The following is a 19,541-nucleotide window of genomic DNA, read 5'->3' on the forward strand; positions in this document are numbered from 1 at the left end:
TGTGGGGTTATGCCACCGCCACGGTTATATAGATAAAATGCAGTGAAAAGGCAATTGATGCTCAATCTAGCTTCGTTACACCTTAAGTCGAATTGGTGGCTCGGTTAGAGGTATCCGCTAAATCGAGTTCAAATTACACAAAGAAAAAAATAAAATAAAATAAACGGAATACTTACAGTGGTTTGTCGAACCTCCAAATAAGCTATATTAAGAATTCCCCGGCAACGGCGCCAAAAATGCTTAGCCTCCGAACCTCGCCTTCCAATAAGGTTGAAACACCCCAAGCGTAGGGCTAGGTCATCGATAGCATAATATCCGGAAGTCCGGGATCGTACCCACAGAGAATCGAAATATAGCTAGTTTGGATTGTAGGTTTATATGGTAGAGTGCGGCGTTCAAGACAGCCAACTTGATTTTTCTTATAATCGGTGAAAATCGCCCGGGCAAAAGACTAGGAAAAAGCTTAATTAACTTAAAAGAGGCAAGTCTAGGGATCGTCCATCCCTTGACAAAGGCCGCTACCGGTTCTCGATTATAACTCAAGCAAGAGTCACGACCGCGTGCTCGCGCCCGGAAGATTTAACTTTAATGACTACGTTTATCAAAAGATGTGATTAAACGGAACTAAACAAACCTATTTTTGCTAATGTATCTAACACGTAGGAGGCCACGAGCCCTCGAAATGTCGCTTGCCAAGACCGCTTGACTAAACTTCATACCAAGGAGTTAACACCCCTCGCTTAGACCAAAATGGCTAAGTTAATCCAATTCCGAAAACCATGATTTTAAACCCGAAGTTTCGAGAACCAAATAACCGCCTAAGTCATTAGGAAAGATTAGCCCAAGACTTAGCCAAAAGACTACTCACACATAGCTAAAAGACTAGACATGGTAAGAAAATGGAGCGAAAGATTTAACTGAAGAAAACGAAAATAAACTTGATTTTAGCAAAGATCTAACAAGTAGCTACAATATTAACAAGCGAGAAAATAACATATGACAATTACTTACTTGAGTTCTTGAAGGAAATTACTAGAAAAACTTGAAGAACAACAATGGAGTTCTCTAAGAAAAAAGAAAGACTTAGGCCTAAATCTAACTAAAATGGCCATCCCTTCCATATATGGCATATAAGCCTATTTATAGGGCCCTAAAGTTAAGTTACAAAGGATTAAAAAGTCCCAAAAATATCCCAAAAATATTCCATAAGTGGAAACTTTCCATAAATGGAAGGTTGAAAAAGTAGCAAAAACGTGAATATTTCTCCAGTATGAACCGGTACTGGGATTTGCCCAGTACCGGTACAAGGCCTTCAAACGGGCTGGAAAAATTGAACTCTGGACTCTATGAACCGGTACTGGGCAATCCCCAGTACCGGTACAAGATTGACAGATTTTTTGGGCAACTTCGCAGGCTCGCTCCGGACACTCCCGAACTCGGATTTAGGCGTTCTTTGAACCGTTGGAAAGCTCGTCGAGTCTACTTTCTAACCCAAGTGGTTTGGATCAAAAGTAATTTGTACATCAAAAGTTATGACAATTCTACCCTCAGCACGTCGGAAGATGAGTAGCTTTAGTAAAATCCTCACTTCTTCTTCAATTCCCTTGACCCTTGGGCGACCTGAGCAACTTCTAAACCATCTTTCGAGCACCACAATGGGGTGGCACATACCCTTGAGTACTTGGTTGCACCCGGAGCATTCCTTGACGATCAAACGCACCTTATTTATATAAATTGCCTGAAATACACAAAAACACACCTTATGTGCAATATCGCATAAAAACGACAACATATATGTACAAACACAACATACTAGAGGACTTAAGCACCAATAATATGCATTATTGGGTGCTTATCAGGAAGCAAAATGATGACTTATGACTTGTCTAGTCAAAGTTATATATACATTGGCAAGTCAAATGTCCTATTGTCCAAGGGATAGAAATTTTCCTAGCAAATATTATCCAATGGGTAAAGGAATATTGATGATGACTAAGGTTGAAATGACTAGACATGGAGTATAATGATTACTACTAGAGGTCTAAGGGTTTAATTAAGGGTGGGAAGGGTTCATAAGGCTCAAAGACGATCAAAATGGTCCATCTAGGGTTAGAAAATTGTAACTAGGTGGATTGGTAGTTCAGTTTCTCCAACTAATTGGTTAGAAACTAACCCTACTTGCCGTGTAGGATTTCTAGTCAAGAAATATAATTTTAAAGGACTAAAATCTAATTATAACGGATTATTAGAAATTAAAACGAAATTTTAAAAGTAATACCAAGTATTTAAAATAAAATTCAAATACTTAACGAAATTTTTATTTACCAAAAATCAAGGTCGTTACAGGAAAAGTACGAGCACGACACTAAATTGATGTATCATTTCGATGGAAAATGAGATTGACCAATTAAATTTGATTGCATGGAACTAAAGTTTGTTCTTTCTATTATCATCACAAGTATATGATCGATTCAATATGCACAATTTTAGAATAATACAATAAAAGTACAAAATAATGACGATATATACACAAAATATGGGTACGTCATAGTATATTATACTGGTTCTATACTTCTATGCATTTGACAACTCTTTGTTTTCCATGCTAAAATAAATATTTGGCAGTTTTTGTTGTATTTTTGTATTCGTAGTTTTACGTAGTCCATACAGGCATAGACATGATACAGGTAAGAGATAGACAACACACGGCACATATTATGGCGTGCTTGTGGGTCAGGTTAAGCCTCTAGTATTCTTATATGACAAGATACAATTACTAAATAAGTCAGGCTAGATATGACATAAAACTCCTTAGACCCAAAAATAAATAGAAGGCACGACACACGGTCAATTTGGCACTTGTTAAAGCATTCGCATCAGATTCTTTAAATTTCAGACCAAGTTGGTCCTGAAAAGCTACTTTTTTTACTTTAACTAGTCACCTTTTACAATGTCTACTTCTAACTTTGTCTATTAGTATATTATTTCATTCTTCTTCTAATGTAATACTGAATTTTTTTTTTCAATTGTCAATATTTTTTCTTTATTCTTCTACTTTTATGGAGTATTAAATATTTTTGTACGATTCGTTTAAGCATGGTTATATTGCTTTCGCTTTGTTTCTAAAAGCTTTCTACATGTAATTTTATTCTATTAACATGCTTCATCTTATTCTCTCTCTTTTTACTGAAATACAAATTCTTTTCCATAAAACACAGCATTTTATCAAATAAAGTTAATTGACAACATGAAAAACTTCAAAAAAATGACAGCCTAGCTTTCTATCACACCCGGTAGGAACAGCACAAAAAATAGAAAAATACTCTTTAACTTATGAATAGTGGTTCGTTAAGAAAGACGAGAAACTAATCATTTTCCAAATATTAATTGGAGAGGCACAAATGAGTCTGGTGTTGGGCAATTTTTGGAATTTAGCTTGCCACCTTTGCGAAAAGTGGTGAATAACGAGTTTGGTGTGGATGCTCTCAGACCACCTCTCTAACTTTGTTTACTTTATGGGAGACTAGCGATTCTACTTAGCTTTCTCTTGTACTGGGCTCCGAGCCGCCTCCGGCCCATCTGGTGTTTAACCCATTAGGTGTTTTGGGTTTCAACCCTTTTTCTTGGTTGGCAGCTTGCTAATCTCGGTTTCTTCCCTCTTTTAGGTCTTAGATTGATACATGATTGTTCTTAGGCCTTGTTTATGGATATGATGCCGTTTAAATCCTCGGTCCTTTTAGTCTATATAATATTTCAAAGATTAATAAAATTTTCTTTGCCTTTAAAATAAAGCTTTCTATTGTTTTTGCTTCTGCATCGGTTGAGTTGCAGAAAATATTCCCACTAACAAGGTCAATATTCTTCTATTGTAAGAGCATCCACATTGTAATAAGCAAATTGGTATGGATAAGCAAAGTTACAAGTCTTTTAGCAAATAATCAAATTCCACCCATTCCATAACCAAACTTAACAACTTTTACCAATAACCAAAACTCAATAATCAAACCCAATAACCAAATTCAAAACTAAAAAACTAAAAAACACCCCACATTAGAATCGTCTCATCGAGAAGAATAATTTGGTGTGGTCGGGTGCGTGATTAGAACTTGTATGTAATTGGACATAGGTGCATTGAGTATTGTGGGTTTTTTTTTATAGGGATGCAAAAATAATCAATGTGGAGGTAAATTTTGTTAAGTTTGATTATGAACTAAATGGATAATCAAATGCTGACGTGACACATTTTGGTTATTAATTTTGATTATTCCCATTGCGGATGCTCTAAGCAGGGTTGAAATTGTTTAATTAACTTGCAATTCTCAATTTGTTTTTCAAACTGCATTGATGGCGGCGTTCCCACTTTACCCTTCTCTAGGAAAACTGGAGAATTTTTTATAGAATTAGTTTTTTTTTTCTAATAAAAATCTTGATGTAGGAGTACCATAATAGAGTGTCAGATTTGGCTGTCATCTAACCCATGTAAACTGTTGTCAATGAATTCTTATTTTTCATATTCCAAGATCAAGACAATTGGCAGGTCTTTCCTTTACCTATTATCTGGTCATTCCCCCGTATACGGAATCGGAGATGCTGTAGGGCGCTTCTCTGTAGTGCACCCTTCAAGGCAGTTCAAATCGTCTATGTCCGTAACCAATGATTCAGATATGTTTGTTGAACAAACATCAATAAAAGTTAACTTTGAACAATAAGAGTGTTTCGACGAATCTCAACTTTTGATTGTCGAGATGGACGGTCCGGATCTGCCCTACAAGGTACACTCTATACAGAATACTGTTTAATTTTTCAGTTGGTTTACCAACTATTCGATTTGAACCAAACTACTACCATCAACTACCTAATACCTAATACCGATGGGAAAAACAAAAAAAATTAAAGCTGATGTCTTTAATTTTACTAATCTAATTAATTTATTTTTCATGCAATGGGCTTATTATGGATGTCGAATTTGGATATGTATTTGATCGTCGATGTGTTTTTCTTTTTTCAAGTTATAAATTGCTTTTGTCAGCTACTACCATAGGACCTGTGCAAACACCGTAACGTATTTGTTTAAGGCAAAGGACTAGCTATCTTTTTCTAAGAAAACTTCTTGGGTGGTTGTTTTAGAGTCTAAGAATTGAGCACACAAGGATTTAGTAGACAAGAGGCGAAGGTAGGGAATGGAAGTACAATGCAAATTGGTACCATTGCTCGACGATCTTTTTTAGCTTTTTCAAAGGCCAAATAAGGTTTCTTTTGCTTCCATTTTCTAAATTCTCAATAATTTGCTTTACTATAAAAGTTTAGGTTATGGAGATGTTAGAGCAAGGATTGTACCAAGGCCATTGTCCTATTTTTGTCATTGTTTTGTTATAGGCTTCTTGATCTGATTGGATTCAAAATTAAAATTAGTCATAAGGACGATAAAAAGGTTTTTTTTAGGGGAAGGATGCCAGCAAAATAGTTTTCAGCGGAGATCCTTCAACTTTTTGAGTTTTTTAGTTATAAGGCCAAAACATGTTTAGACACTTTCATAGGATTTTAGTGGTTTAGATACTTTCATAGGGTACCCTAGGACTTTAGACACTTTCATATATAGGGTACCCTAAGATTTTAGGCACATTTGGTAGCACTTCCCCAGATTGGGGAGTCTTGGGGTATGCTCCAAAGTGGAATTTAGTTTTATAGGATTTTAGTGGTTTAGATACTTTCATAGGGTACCCTAGGACTTTAGACACTTTCATATATAGGGTACCCTAAGATTTTAGGCACATTTGGTAGCACTTCCCCAGATTGGGGAGTCTTGGGGTATGCTCCAAAGTGGAATTTAGTTTTATAGGATTTTAGTGGTTTAGATACTTTCATAGGGTACCCTAGGACTTTAGACACTTTCATATATAGGGTACCCTAAGATTTTAGGCACATTTGGTAGCACTTCCCCAGATTGGGGAGTCTTGGGGTATGCTCCAAAGTGGAATTTAGTTTTATAGGATTTTAGTGGTTTAGATACTTTCATAGGGTACCCTAGGACTTTAGACACTTTCATATATAGGGTACCCTAAGATTTTAGGCACATTTGGTAGCACTTCCCCAGATTGGGGAGTCTTGGGGTATGCTCCAAAGTGGAATTTAGTTTTATGTTGGGGCTTTTATTCAAAACTAGAAGCACCTGCAGATGCTGATTTGTGTATATCATGAAGTTGCTGATGGTGGAGATCATAGGCTTTTGATGCTTCCTAAAATTGGGAGTAATTTTGTAGCCACAGAAAAGTGGAAGACTCATTTTGGAGAACGTTGATGCTGCATAGTATAGAGATCAATGCTTTCCTTGGATTGAAGATAGGCCAACTGGTGGTGCTGGCTGATATGATTTATCAATTGATGCTACAACTACTTTTATTTTGAGGACTTCTCTTTTGGCTTAGGTTTGCAACAGAAGAGCAAGGATTGAGGCGATAGGACAAACTTTGGTTGTAAATTGTGTTCTCAGTTTTCAGACAGGCCCTGTTTGATTGGAGGGATTGGAAAATGAGGGATAAGCTAATACCATGGGATTAGCTAATACTAGGGGGTCCATATGTTTTTTTTTTTTTTTATCTCAAGAGGATAAGCTAATACCATGGGATTAGCTATACTGTATTTGGTTGAAAGAGAATAAAAGATGAGATAAAATTTTGAGTAGTAATATCGGCCGTTAGATCGAAGTAGCAAGATTATCCGAAGGTAGGTTAGTCTTGGGATTATTAATCTCCGGGGGGAGGTGAGATACAATAGTGAGCCATATAAGGGATTATTGACCTCATTTAGTCCCAACCATAATTCAATCCCACCCCACTCGTTTATTTACCCACGGGATTAGAGGACAATCTCTTACAAGGTAGGCCCTATGTGTTTTCTACTAATCCAATCACATCCTCAATCCTCCCAATCAAACATGAATGTACATACATGTAAATTATAAAGGTTGTGTTTGGTTGAGAGTTTAGTTTAGTTTAGTTTTGGTAGTGGGTGGAGAGAGAAATAGAGTAATGATTGAAGATAGGGGTAATGATTGGAGAGAGATAGAGAGAGATGGGAAAGTAATAATTGAAAAAATAGGGTAATGATTGGAGAAAGAAATAGGGTAATGATTGAAAACAAAACTAAAACTAAAACTAAACCATGAAACGAACAAAGCAAACCCACTTGTTTTCAAAGGCTTGTTAATTTCAAACTCCACAACGGACATGATCCTTGTGCAGAGCACGAGTCCGCCCACCTAGTAGTTGTATAACTAAATTGAGCATGACTACGACACCACAGATATAAACATTAAATAATGTTTGTTAAAAAAAATCTCACACTCTCATATAGAGTTTTAGAGTATGGTTTGGAGATGCTCTTATTGGACTCCAAGATCATTCTAAATTTTACTATATACATTGTGTGATCGTTTGGTTACCTCTAATTGTCTTATTGCTTTATGTCTAAATTAGGACACATTTGCGTCCAGATTCACGCACAAAATTAATAAAATGCAGGCCCTCAATCTACCATTGAATTTAAAAAATAAGATAATCAAATGGGCCTTACCCAATGCTGGCTCCGATATTTTGGTATCCCAAACCCTACTCAAGCTTGGTTGTATATTCACTATTAAGTCATAAAATATAAAAAGAAATAAAAGTCAAAAGAAAAAAAATCAAGGTTACATTGTACTTTTAGTTTGAATAACATTTAAGTATTGATTTCAATGACGACACCGTTTTATAAGTGTCATCATAAATTAAAAATTATTTAGATACATCCAAGGCCGGTTTTGAGATTTTCGAAGTTTCATGTGAACTTCAAAGCAAGATTTTGTATTTTCGTCTTACATGATGGGTACTAATTTCAAAATTTGGGCTAATATAACGGGTACCAAAAAAGTTTGAGTCAAAATGTTTACACACGGATACCTTTTGATCCTTAGCTCATGGCTAGGTCGAGATACAATTGAATCATTTTTTACAATCTGGATACCTTTTGATCCTTAGCTCTTGGCTAGGTCGGGATACTATTGAATCATTTTTTACAGTCTAGAACGTAAAACCTGGTATTTGTAAATTCTCTGATATTTCTAAGAGAATAAAAGTTGAAAGATTGGTTGGTTACCAAAATAATGGAAAAATGGGTAGTGAATACCTTGCTAACCACTTTCAGCATATAAAAACAAGAAATACTAAAAGCCATGGTTTAGGAGGATCTGGGGGTGTTGTACTGCATCCCCATATAGTGCATGTATAGGGCGGTACATAGCCGTCGATTTCATCAATCAACGGTACACATTAAAAATCAATTATAACCGGTAATAAATGATTCTTACCGGTTATAATTAAAAATCATATCTCAACCATTCATTGCAAGATCGATGGCCCGTGTGCGCCCTACAGGGTGCCTTGCAAGGCTTTGCACTGCAGGATTTCTCAATTCGGTTTGGGATATGTAAAACATGTTGCTTCCTACCAAAACTGTGAATCATTTTTACACTGAGGATGTGATATAAATGAAAGTATCATTTTATATGGTACTCCGCATTAATTTGGATTTTGTTTAGAAATTTGCTAACTCGAGTACTTCTTCTAATAAGTCAATATTGGGTGTAAACTCTGAATATCTCTAGTTTTCCTTGTTGAATCTATAGTTTTTTTATTGCCCCATGATGGGGGTTGCTTGAGCCTGGAGTTTTGTGAGGCTTACCACTCAGTTTGGATAGCAAGAATTTTGAAGAAGAATGAGAATGTGACATTATACTTTTATAATTTTTGGAAGGAACGAGAGTAGAAATGTGATGCCACATTCTCAGAATTTTCATGTTTGGGAGAGTTATTGCCCCATGATGGGGGTTGCTTGAGCCTGGAGTTTTGTGAGGCTTACCGCTCAGTTTGGATAGCAAGAATCTTAAGGAGGAATGAGAATGTAACACCATACTTTTATAATTTTTGAAAGGAACGAGAATAGGAATGTAACGCCACACTCTCAGAATTTTCATGTGTTAGGAGAGACATGAATAAAATTATGGTTCCTGACGACACATCCGACCAGAAATCACATTATCATGTTTGGGAGAGACATGAATTTGATTTATAGTAATCACATTCCTATTTCTGCTGAAGATTTCGGTCATCCAAATTGAGCCGGGGGCTCAGGCCATACCTAGTATTGCCTAGAATATTTATGGGAGTTTTTAAAAAAAATTGGTTCGACAGGGCTCGTTTGGTTTGTCAATTTATCTTGTTTATTTGGCTATACAATTTAAACAAATAGGCAAGTCAAATGATATAAACCAATAAGGTGCCAGGGGATCTTATTAATCTTATCTGAGAGAAAAAAAGAAAAAAAGAAAAAAAGAAAAGTGATCTCAGCCAAACCAATTTTTAAATGCCCTATTGGATTACTATATTTATTTGAATTTCTCTTTCCCACTTGCACCCCACACGCTGTTTCACTCGTCATCAATATCCGTTTCTCCGTTACAAGACAAAACATCCAACGTCGCCGTTCCGACCCCATACGACACCGTCCTGACGCCTAGGAGTCGCCACACGACAAACGTTTTTCCCTCGTCAACATCTCCTTCCCCACCTCCCCAGTCCCCATTCCACAGATACACGGTGACAGATATTAATCCGTCGCCGACCATAAAAAAATCTCGCTTCTCTCTCCTCCGCAGTCCAAACAATCCAAATATCTAGAGAGAGAAAGTTCAACAACAGAATCAAACCGCCTTTGCACGCCTAGTTTGAACGAAACCGCGGCACCTCCAGAGCAAAACCACCGGCGATTCGACGCCTCTCTCTCTCTCTCTCTCTCTCTCTCTCTCTCTTTCTTTAGTTCGCTCGTAGCTTCTAAGGCACGTAGTGATCCGACGCCGCTGTTGTTCCACTGTCTAATGTGATTTGAAGCTTCCAAAATGGAGCGGGCGCCGATCATAGCTGGCCCCGGCGCGGATTTGCCGATCATGCACGACAGCGACCGCTACGACCTGGTCCGGGACATCGGCTCGGGAAACTTCGGCGTGGCTAGACTCATGAGGGATAGACACACCAGAGAGCTCGTCGCCGTCAAGTACATCGAGCGAGGCGACAAGGTCAGTTTTAACGAATTCGATCGAGTTGATTATTATTATTATTATTTGGCTATTCGAGTGTTTGTTTAGTTGCCCTAGGTCAGTTTTGGTTGCAAGTGTTGTGCTTTGGTTAATAAAGCACTTCTTTTTTTCTTTTTCTTTTTTTAATTCTGTGGTGATTTGGATTGTGGTGTTAATTTGTAAAATTTGTTTGTGATTGGGATTCTTTCGAAATACGTCGAGTCTCTTGAGTTTTCTTTTCTTCTGGGGTGTCTTTTCAGTTGTTTCGGTAATTGTTATTTCCACTGAAGAATTCTGATTTATTTACCAAATTATTGAATGAATATTTTGGTAAATATAACACATTAGCCTTTTACTCGTCTTGGTGGTAAGAAATAGTTGAAAGATTCTGCTTTTGTTAGAAGTTATCAGAAAGAATAGGAGGCAGAAAAGAAATAATATAGACGTGTACCTTTATTCCATCGAAATAAGGTGTTCCATGTTGTAGCAATGATTTTGAGTGTTAATGTTGTTGTTTCAATTTTAATTTAGCTCAAATAGATTGTTATGCCTTGTCATTTTAAGGTGTTCTTACCAAGAGTTGTTTTCTAATGACATGACTTTTGTGAAAAGATACACTGAGTTGTATAATTATAGTAATTCCCACTAGTTCACCGCATGAGTTTCATATATCTTGAATGTCTCTTGCCGTCCACATTATTTTCTTTTATCATTCTGGATAATTTGAGAGAGACATGGCACTCTCATCTTTTGCCAATCGTGTAACATGAAAATTTTGTGGGATTTCTGAGTTGTATCTTGGAGTAGTATTCGATTGTCAAGACCTACATGAATGGGGGCAAATATGGCTTTAGGACAACAACTTATTGTGCCTTCAGTCGATCTCAGACTTATGTTCTCCAACTCATATTTGCAATACTATCGATTTTGTTCTCTCTTATTTATTACTACTTCAAGTGTTATGAGATAGTTTGATACTTCGATGTCTACTATATTTGAGGTTTAAATCCCCCACAAATGTTATATCACATCAACTGATGATTGGCATCCATTTTAACTTATGATCAGCTATACCTCATTAATCAATAATCAATAATCAATAATCATTGCATGTATTAGCTTACAAGCAGTTAACTTGACCGAGATAATATGCAATGCGGTGTGGGCTGTGTGGCTTAACTATCCTAGAAAATTTGGTGACCCAGTAGATGTTTTACACGAAATTTCTAGGTAGGAAATTACTATCTTAATTGAAGTGTCACAGGGGAATGTTGGCTGGCAAATAATTACATTATGAGTCTGGAATCATGTCATTTTCAAGGACACCCATCCATTCAAAAAGAAAGAAAGAAAGAAAGGACACCTAGAAATGATCAGATGCGAAATATGGTGGGATCCCGTACTCAATGAGCGAGAGGTTCACGCGTGCACCGTATCCCTAGTACAAGGAGAAAAATGCTGGGATTATGCCATCATGCATTGCATGTAAAGATACTTATGAATAAGTTTCAAGTTCTTTTTTTTTTTTTCTTCTGTGTTTTTTTTTTTTTGAAGAGGCATTAAGTTTCAAGTTTAAACATCAAAAAGTGGTTTTATGGTATGAGAGTTCAACATTATACAATCAGACACTGTACACACTTTTGCAACCACATTTCATCCTCGGAAATCAATTTTCAGAATCAGAGATGCTTGGTCTGCCATTTCTTGCTTCTGAGTCACATTTACTGTGTTACAGATAGATGAAAATGTCCAAAGGGAAATCATAAATCATAGGTCTTTGAGGCACCCCAACATTGTTCGGTTTAAAGAGGTTTGCTCTCCCTCTCTCTCTCTCTCTCTCTCTCTCTCTCTCTCTCTCTCTCTCTCTCTCTCTCTCAAAAGGTGGTCTTGTTTGATTGGTTAGTACTAATATTTGTACTCTAGGTCATACTCACACCAACACATCTGGCTATTGTAATGGAGTATGCAGCTGGAGGAGAGCTTTTTGATCGAATTTCCAATGCAGGGCGCTTCAGTGAGGATGAGGTTATTAATTCGTTATTCATACTTACAATTTTTCTCCAGTTCATCCATTTTCTTATGGTTATCCTGGTGTCTGCTTCAGGCTCGCTTCTTCTTTCAACAACTGATATCTGGAGTCAGCTATTGTCATACAATGGTATCTAAATCTTCTACACTTAGGAAAGTTCCATTTCTAATTACTTTCTATTCTATTTACTTGTCATGGATGAAATGAGATAATTTTTTTGGCTATTTGCACCTTGTTTGTTGATGAAGCAAGTATGTCACCGTGATTTGAAGTTGGAAAACACGTTATTGGATGGCAGCCTTGCTCCTCGTTTGAAGATATGTGACTTTGGGTACTCCAAGGTACTACTGTGTCTCTGAGTCATTTTCCTTTTTGTAGCTCGCGGATGTGATCCTCAATGGGACATACATATTATCTGACACGTATCATTTTTGAGTATCTGAATTTTTTTTACTTTCCCTTTGTCAAGGAATTTGTGTGTGTGGAGCAAAGATACATCTACCAGTCTTGACAGACACAACACGTCACTCTCTGTTCGTACACTGTTATTCATACCAAAATATGTCTGTTGTTTATACCTAAAGTACTACCAATCGGGCACATTTGAGACAGTCTATTACGCATTGGTACACTTAAGGATACATTAGGATGTGAACTGAAAGTTTTAAAAGTTGGCCAAGAGTCAAAATTTTGATGGATGATTAGTTCATGATTACTTATATAATAACTGTTGTATCTTTATCTTATGATGTGAATTCCTAAGTCGCATTATGGAATTAAGAAATTTTATATTCAACGTGTCCCTAACGTGTTTGTTTCCTAGTTATTGGATAAAAGATGTGTCCTCATATCCTTGTCGTCTCTGTGTTATGTGTTCACATCTGTGCTTCTTAGCTCTCTCTCTCTCTCTCTGGTAATCTTCTTCCAGTGGTTTTGATGGATATGTATTTGTTGATATCACATAATCTCAACTCAAAGTCACATTTCTTTTTGTTTGTGCAATTTTATCAGTTAGTATATGTTTTCAGCTGACCATGGACAGTTTTTTCTCAGTCTTCTGTGTTGCATTCACAACCAAAATCAACCGTAGGGACTCCTGCTTACATTGCTCCAGAAGTGTTACTTACTCAAGAATATGATGGCAAGGTAAAACCAATTATCGTTTTTCCATACATACATCCTGTAGATTTTTGTTGCGTTGCTTGATAAGATCCCACAATTAGCTGGTGCAGCTTTAGGTTCTTTGTGCGAAATACGAGAGTGCCTAATATTGGAACAACTCAATACTTAATGTATGCACAAGTTGGTTAACTCTTTTATCTGCTTGTTTCTTGCTCTTCTTGGCGCAAAATATGCATGTCTTTTCGTTGTCCTTCTTCATGGTTTGGGGTTTAGAAATGTCTATGTGTGTATTTCTCATTCATTGTATTTTCTCGCATTTTCATCCAAATGATGAAATATCTTCATTTGTTAAATGCCTTTGTGTTCAAATTGCAACTAATCAAACATATAATACTACATCCTTTCATAAACATTTTTGGCCATGTCTGCTAGCATAAAGGATCTAAGCTGCTAGTTTTGATGATTAGAACTATTGAGGGTTCTCTGGATCTACTACCATGTCAGCTACCAAATTGACACACATGATTCCCCTCATTTAGAGGATGCTCGGTGCATTTCTACGTTGGAAGATCTAGTCGGTCCATTTCTCTAGGCCAATAGCAAGCTTAAACCTTATTTCTTTGATACGCTATAATTTTCCTAATATTTTTGTAAATCTCTCTGCAAATCCATGATTCAAACTCAAGCTTAGCTTCAATGATCAACTTGGAAGAGAGTTTTCTCAAGGCATGTTTTGGAGTAGATAGAAGAAACTTAGCAGTGGGAAGACACTCTAGGTGTCTTATACAGTGAACTTGTTTGGGTCAAAGTAGGAATCATTAATCTTACCGCTTGCATTTTTGTAGAACCTATTCTTTGATCTTGAGAGATCGGATATCTGGAATTTCCATTCATAGTAAGCCTCTGTTTGAAAGATTTTGATGCATTTTTGGGAATGGTGTATCCCTTTTGCTTGTAAGGCTCATAGGTGAGATATGGCCCTCCTTTTCCTTTTCAGACGAAGTTGTTTGACCGCTGCTGTAATTTGTTTTCCATGACACCTATGTTTGTGCAATAGGGTTCAGGGAAGTCTCAACTTTTTATGGACAAAACCTTATCTTGCATCATCCTAGGGCAGTAGGATAGAATGAGCCTTCATGGCCAATATGGTTGAATGCTTTTGATTATGTAATCTTTCATCCCCTCAACGTCGTCAAATAATTTTTTGGGGCCTGGCCCGTTTGGGAGTGTTTGGATTTTGTCCAAACAATTTTTTCTCTTTTCATCCAACCCTTGGTTGGATTTCCCTTCCCCTTCCCCTTCCCCCATCTTGATGTACCCTTTGTCAAGATTTCTGAATAAAATTTTTTGCCTATCCAAAAAAAAAAAAAAAAAAAGGGTCTTCAAATAATTGGGGTGACCAACAGTATTGTTAGGCATCAGGTGATGATTGCATGTTTAAATTAGAGCCTAGGCTCTGCCTCAGTGTTTTGAGCTGTGGATTTCTTCTTTTAAGTTGACTTTGATACATGTCAATTGTTTTTCTGCTTTAGAAATATGTATCTAAGAAATTCAAGATGGTACCCACCTTAACTATCGGTCTCATACACTCTTGCAATTTCAGATTGCAGATGTGTGGTCCTGTGGCGTAACATTGTATGTAATGCTTGTTGGTGCATATCCTTTTGAGGACCCTGATGGACCAAGGGACTTCCGGAAGACAATTCATGTATTTGCTTTTACCTTTATGGCATCATTATCTACTTATGAGTTTTTTTTTTTATCAAGGGTTAGAAATTTTCACTCACTTCTCTGCAGAGAGTTCTTCAAGTCCAGTACTCAATTCCAGAGAATGTTAAAATATCTCCTGAGTGTCGCCACCTAATCTCAAGGATTTTTGTTGGAGACCCTGCTCAGGTTCGAAATTTATTTTGATATTAAACCTGGTTTGTTTTGCTAGTGTTCAATTCAGTCAGGCTAGCAGCTTGGAATATTGGTTACTGTATGACCTTTAAGATTTCAGTAGGTACTTGATGTCCTTGTTAGCTTTTTCTTCAACGTACAATCATTAGGTACTTGTTCTCTTCCTTGAAAATGGGTTTTGGAGCTTGGTGTTTTGGGTACATTTGAATTTTGGTTTTTAGATAACCATTGCTAAGCACAAACTTTACTTCTCTCCGATATACCTGGATTTCTTCATAGCTAGGAAGTAAAATTACTCAGTGGCCTCTAGGATCTCTAAATCAAACCAAAGTAAGCCTTGGGTCACCAATCAGTTGGGTTCTGCTACATGTATCCCAAGTTAATATAGGCCTTCCTTTCCCGGTTGCATTTCCCTTAATTGTCATCTTATCTCTTTTCTTAACTGTTGCATCTATGGGTGTATGTTGTATATGGCCAAACCACCTTTGGATCTCTACAACTTTTTCCCTTTACAAAAAAGGATTGGAAACATTCGAGGCCAAGAGTAGCTTTAGGCTGTATTTAGATTAAAGGATTTGGGTACAGAAAATAAAAATGGAAATGAAAAAGTTGAAGGATCTAATGTGAGACATAAGATCCTTTAACTTTTTTTATTTTCTCTAACCTAAATCCTTGAACTCGAACCAAATACAGCCTCGATGAATACTTCTTAAACTTAAAGGGACTCTTTCCTTAAGCTGGTGCCTGGTGTTATCCATGTGTCATACTTGTTGGTGCTGACATTGAACAGATTTGTTGAACTGGATGATGAGAGAGGAAAAGTGGTCACTAGCTGGGTTTGGATTTTTCTTAGAAGCTCTTCGGAGTTCATCACCTAATTGACTTCCCTATTCACCTCAATGCTATGCTTATTTGCTTCCCTACTCTTCTGCCGTTTGGTTTGCACATGAAACAGAGGATTACCATGGCCGAGATAAGTAACCATGAGTGGTTTCTGAAGAACCTGCCAGCAGACTTCACGGACGAGAAGATGACGAGCAACCAGTATGAAGAACCTGATCAACCGATGCAAAGCATTGATGAAATCATGCATATAATATCTGAAGCCACCATACCGCCGGTTGGTCTGTATGACTTTGACCTAGATGATGACGACATGGACGATCTGGACTCCAATCCTGATTTTGATATTGATGTCGACAGTAGTGGAGAGATCATCTATGCTGTATGATTGCAATTCCTTTCTCGGTTTCCCGCATTCACTTTCCTCAGGTATTGGGAGCACCTTCTCGTCTCATGGCGTGATATAGTTATTAAGCTTTCCTATCCTTTTGGATGGTGAGAAATGACAAGACAAGAAATGAAATGAGAATCCCGTGAAGTTTGTTTGGAAGTATAAAAGAGGTGAGGAATGGTATTGGTGCATTTTTTGGCTTGCTCTTTTGTCACACCCTTTTCTCACCATCCAAAGGGGCCTTTAGTGGGCGTATGAATTTTGGATCATCCTACTAATCAGTGCATAAAAATTGTAATCGGTCAGCTGTTCAAGGTAACTGCCTAACTTGAAGCCCTAGTTAATATGCTTTTGCAGGGAATTAAGTTGAGTTTTCTGCTTCGATCCCCCCTCCTTTCGATGATGCCTTGTTTGTGGAAAATGATGAGCTTGTAGAATTTTTAGACAAAAAAAGAAGAAATTGTCAAGAATGATGTGCCAGTTAGTGATACCTCTGTAGTTATGGAAAACAGTGGTGTCCAGTATATGGACTTTCTATGTACGGCTTCCGATTGTATAGCATTCCTTGTTATATTTATCATTTTTTGCATGACGCGGTGTTCCTTGTTTGTGGATTTTTCGACTTCTGGACGCCAGTGCTATGTGTATTTATTAACCGTTTTAACAGCTCCTGTTTGTTGCTCTCCTCCTTGTGCTGTACAAAAATGTAACGGGTACGTTGTCTGTTTGTTGCTCTCCACCTTGTGCTGTACAAAAATGCTTTGGAGTTTGGCCACATTGTGTCCCTGACAATCTGATGTGGGCTCCACTCTTATTGTGTGGGCTCCATGTGCATCGGATAGTTTCAAACACGTCTGGATGTGTTGACGAATATATGGTCTATAGCGTCTCTCTCTCTCTCGTGCGCGCACACAAACACACGCAAAATGCTCCATTTTCCAACTGCTTCGGGTACTGTCACTTCCTGTCTTTCAAGAACAAAACAAATCATTCTCCTTCACATTCCTGTAAATGGCAGTGATGAATTTGGTTTGTCAAAAAAAAAAAAAAAAAAATCCTTTGCCTCATACTAATGATAGGGAAAATGAGGAAACTAGAGAGAAGCATGGAATTTCGGACACATGGATTCAATAGGCTTGATATTTTTGTGTTGCTTACTGAGCTCCTCCAATCACTATAATTTTGGCACATACCAGGTGAATTTTCTCTGCCAAAGGATGAGAAAACAACAAAATAATAGCCGAGTGCTCACGATCGGATAACTAAGTGCAGTTGAGTACACAAAAATATGAGGTAGGGGGCCAAAAAAAGCAGCATAACTTAAGTGCTCTAGTCAACCTTCCAATCAGGAACTCTCAAGAAGATGATCTCTCAAGGAGATCGAGCAACAGCATCTCTAGTGGGAAAGTAAAAATTTGTTTGTTAAAGCGTACACCTAAGCACATGTGGACCTTATTTTATGTGTTATAAAAACTTTGTTAGCTAGCAAAGAAGAGTGTATTTTTAATCGAAAATCCTATACGTACCGACCAAAATGTAGGGAAATCGTACCGACGGCCGCGCGCGGCTGTCTCCGGCCACCGGACGGCCGATCCGAACCGTCCAAAAAAATTTTAAAAAAAAACCGAGGGGCCCAACGCGGGAATCAACGGCATCCGATGTGTGTAGAGTGCTTGATCTAAACACCCTATTTTTCGTGTATATGCACCACTCATTTTTAATGAGCTACATCTATGTTGGTTAACTTGAAGAGAAATAGTATTTTTTAATGGAATGGGACCCACTAATTTTTGTACCCAACGGCTACTTCTTCTTACAAACATGAATACATTAAAAATATGTCACGGCTAAATAAAAGCGACATTTAGGCCCCCTTTGTACATTCCTTCACTCCTCCTTTGTACGAAAGTTGACTACTGATACATGCATAGTTAACCAAACAGTTAGTTTTGGTTAGAGTTAGCCAAGTGTTTAGCAAACCAACTAGAAAGACAAAAATGACTTTATTAGCCAAGTATAGTCTATGAATAAGTGAAAAGCCAAGGATAGATTAAGCATAAAAGTTGGTTGAGAAACCAAACATACCCCAGCATGTTGCAGAACAGCAGTTGGAGATTACCACGAAACTTTTAATGTTACCAAGAGGCTCGAAGACTTGTCAAATTGAGTTTGTTATTCTACGTCATGACTTTGATGGTAGCGAATCGCCCTATTGAGTAGGCCTGTTATGTTTGGTTATGTACTAGTTTTTGGTACCTACCCGTTTGAACTTTTATGTACTAGTTAAGTCAGTACTTTTCTGACTTAATACACCTCTTAACTCATGCAATAAGCTGCTGCTGGCAAGATTCTATAAGCCATTTTAGCTTTCCTTTTGGTACTAGTCTTCGTCTCTGCGAGGCTATTTGAAAAGGTTCTGCTCCCTAAAACTGACCATCAGAGAGAGAGAAAAAGCATCAGGTTGATTCCCATATAAAAGATTGACGTCGCATCATTGCTTGTACTCAACATCAGACTCAAAACATGTTCACATGCAATCCTGTACAGGATGCCTTGTTGGCCATTCCTCTAGGTGTTGTTGAATTGGAACACATAGGCATGTTCAAATGCTTCTCTGCAGATGTTGAAGCCGTGTGGATGCTATCGCCTATTCCACGGCATGGAATTGGTAACGAACTTGTTCCAGACACCACTTCCGGAGATGCAATCTTAATTAGGCGTGTCGATAAGGAAATTCAGCCAGAAACATAACACCTCAACGACACCAGGTTTGCCCCTATCCCCTCTTGCTGGAACACAGTGAGTGAGCAAGTAATGGAATCAAAACAACTGCTCTTATGCAGCAAGAAGCTATGTGGAGCAAGGCAGTTTATCAGAGATTTGATAAACTGGGTCATGCCAACATGGCATCTTGCTTTGAAAACTATCCCAAGGAGAGGGGCTAGTAAAGGAATCGGGAACCAAGGGGAAGGCAACCACGTACGAGGCCTGCATATTATCATGTTTGATATCTTTTCTCATATGGAAAGGGAGAACACGGTGAACACCAATTAGCGAACAAATTTTGGAAGCTGTCACAAAAGTGATTTCCAATATTGTCCTAATAAAAAGCTCAATTTTACAACTGCTCTTATTATAACATTTGT

At 37.6% G+C, this 19,541-nt stretch overlaps 1 protein-coding gene across 3 annotated transcripts; it reads left to right on the plus strand.

Annotated features, from left to right (window-relative positions):
• Positions 1 to 9,691: 9,691 nt before the first annotated feature.
• LOC131336602 (serine/threonine-protein kinase SRK2I) lies at positions 9,692 to 17,061 on the plus strand. Of its 3 annotated transcripts, none has more exons than XM_058372506.1 (10): positions 9,692 to 10,108; positions 11,844 to 11,918; positions 12,032 to 12,133; positions 12,213 to 12,266; positions 12,386 to 12,478; positions 13,191 to 13,283; positions 14,863 to 14,967; positions 15,057 to 15,155; positions 16,117 to 16,433; positions 16,736 to 17,061. In XM_058372506.1, exons 1-9 carry the CDS (start codon positions 9,932 to 9,934, stop codon positions 16,390 to 16,392), a joined length of 1,074 nt encoding a protein of 357 aa, XP_058228489.1. In that variant the 5' UTR covers positions 9,692 to 9,931; the 3' UTR covers positions 16,393 to 16,433; positions 16,736 to 17,061. The 3 variants fall into 3 exon arrangements, with proteins under 3 accessions (XP_058228489.1, XP_058228491.1, XP_058228492.1); XM_058372508.1 differs by having other exon boundaries at positions 16,753 to 17,061; XM_058372509.1 differs by lacking the exon at positions 16,736 to 17,061 and adding an exon at positions 15,952 to 15,997 and having other exon boundaries at positions 16,117 to 16,181.
• The last annotated feature ends 2,480 nt before the right edge of the window (positions 17,062 to 19,541 follow it).

This window comes from Rhododendron vialii, chromosome 8a (assembly GCF_030253575.1).
Source record: "Rhododendron vialii isolate Sample 1 chromosome 8a, ASM3025357v1".
NCBI lineage: Eukaryota > Viridiplantae > Streptophyta > Magnoliopsida > Ericales > Ericaceae > Rhododendron > Rhododendron vialii.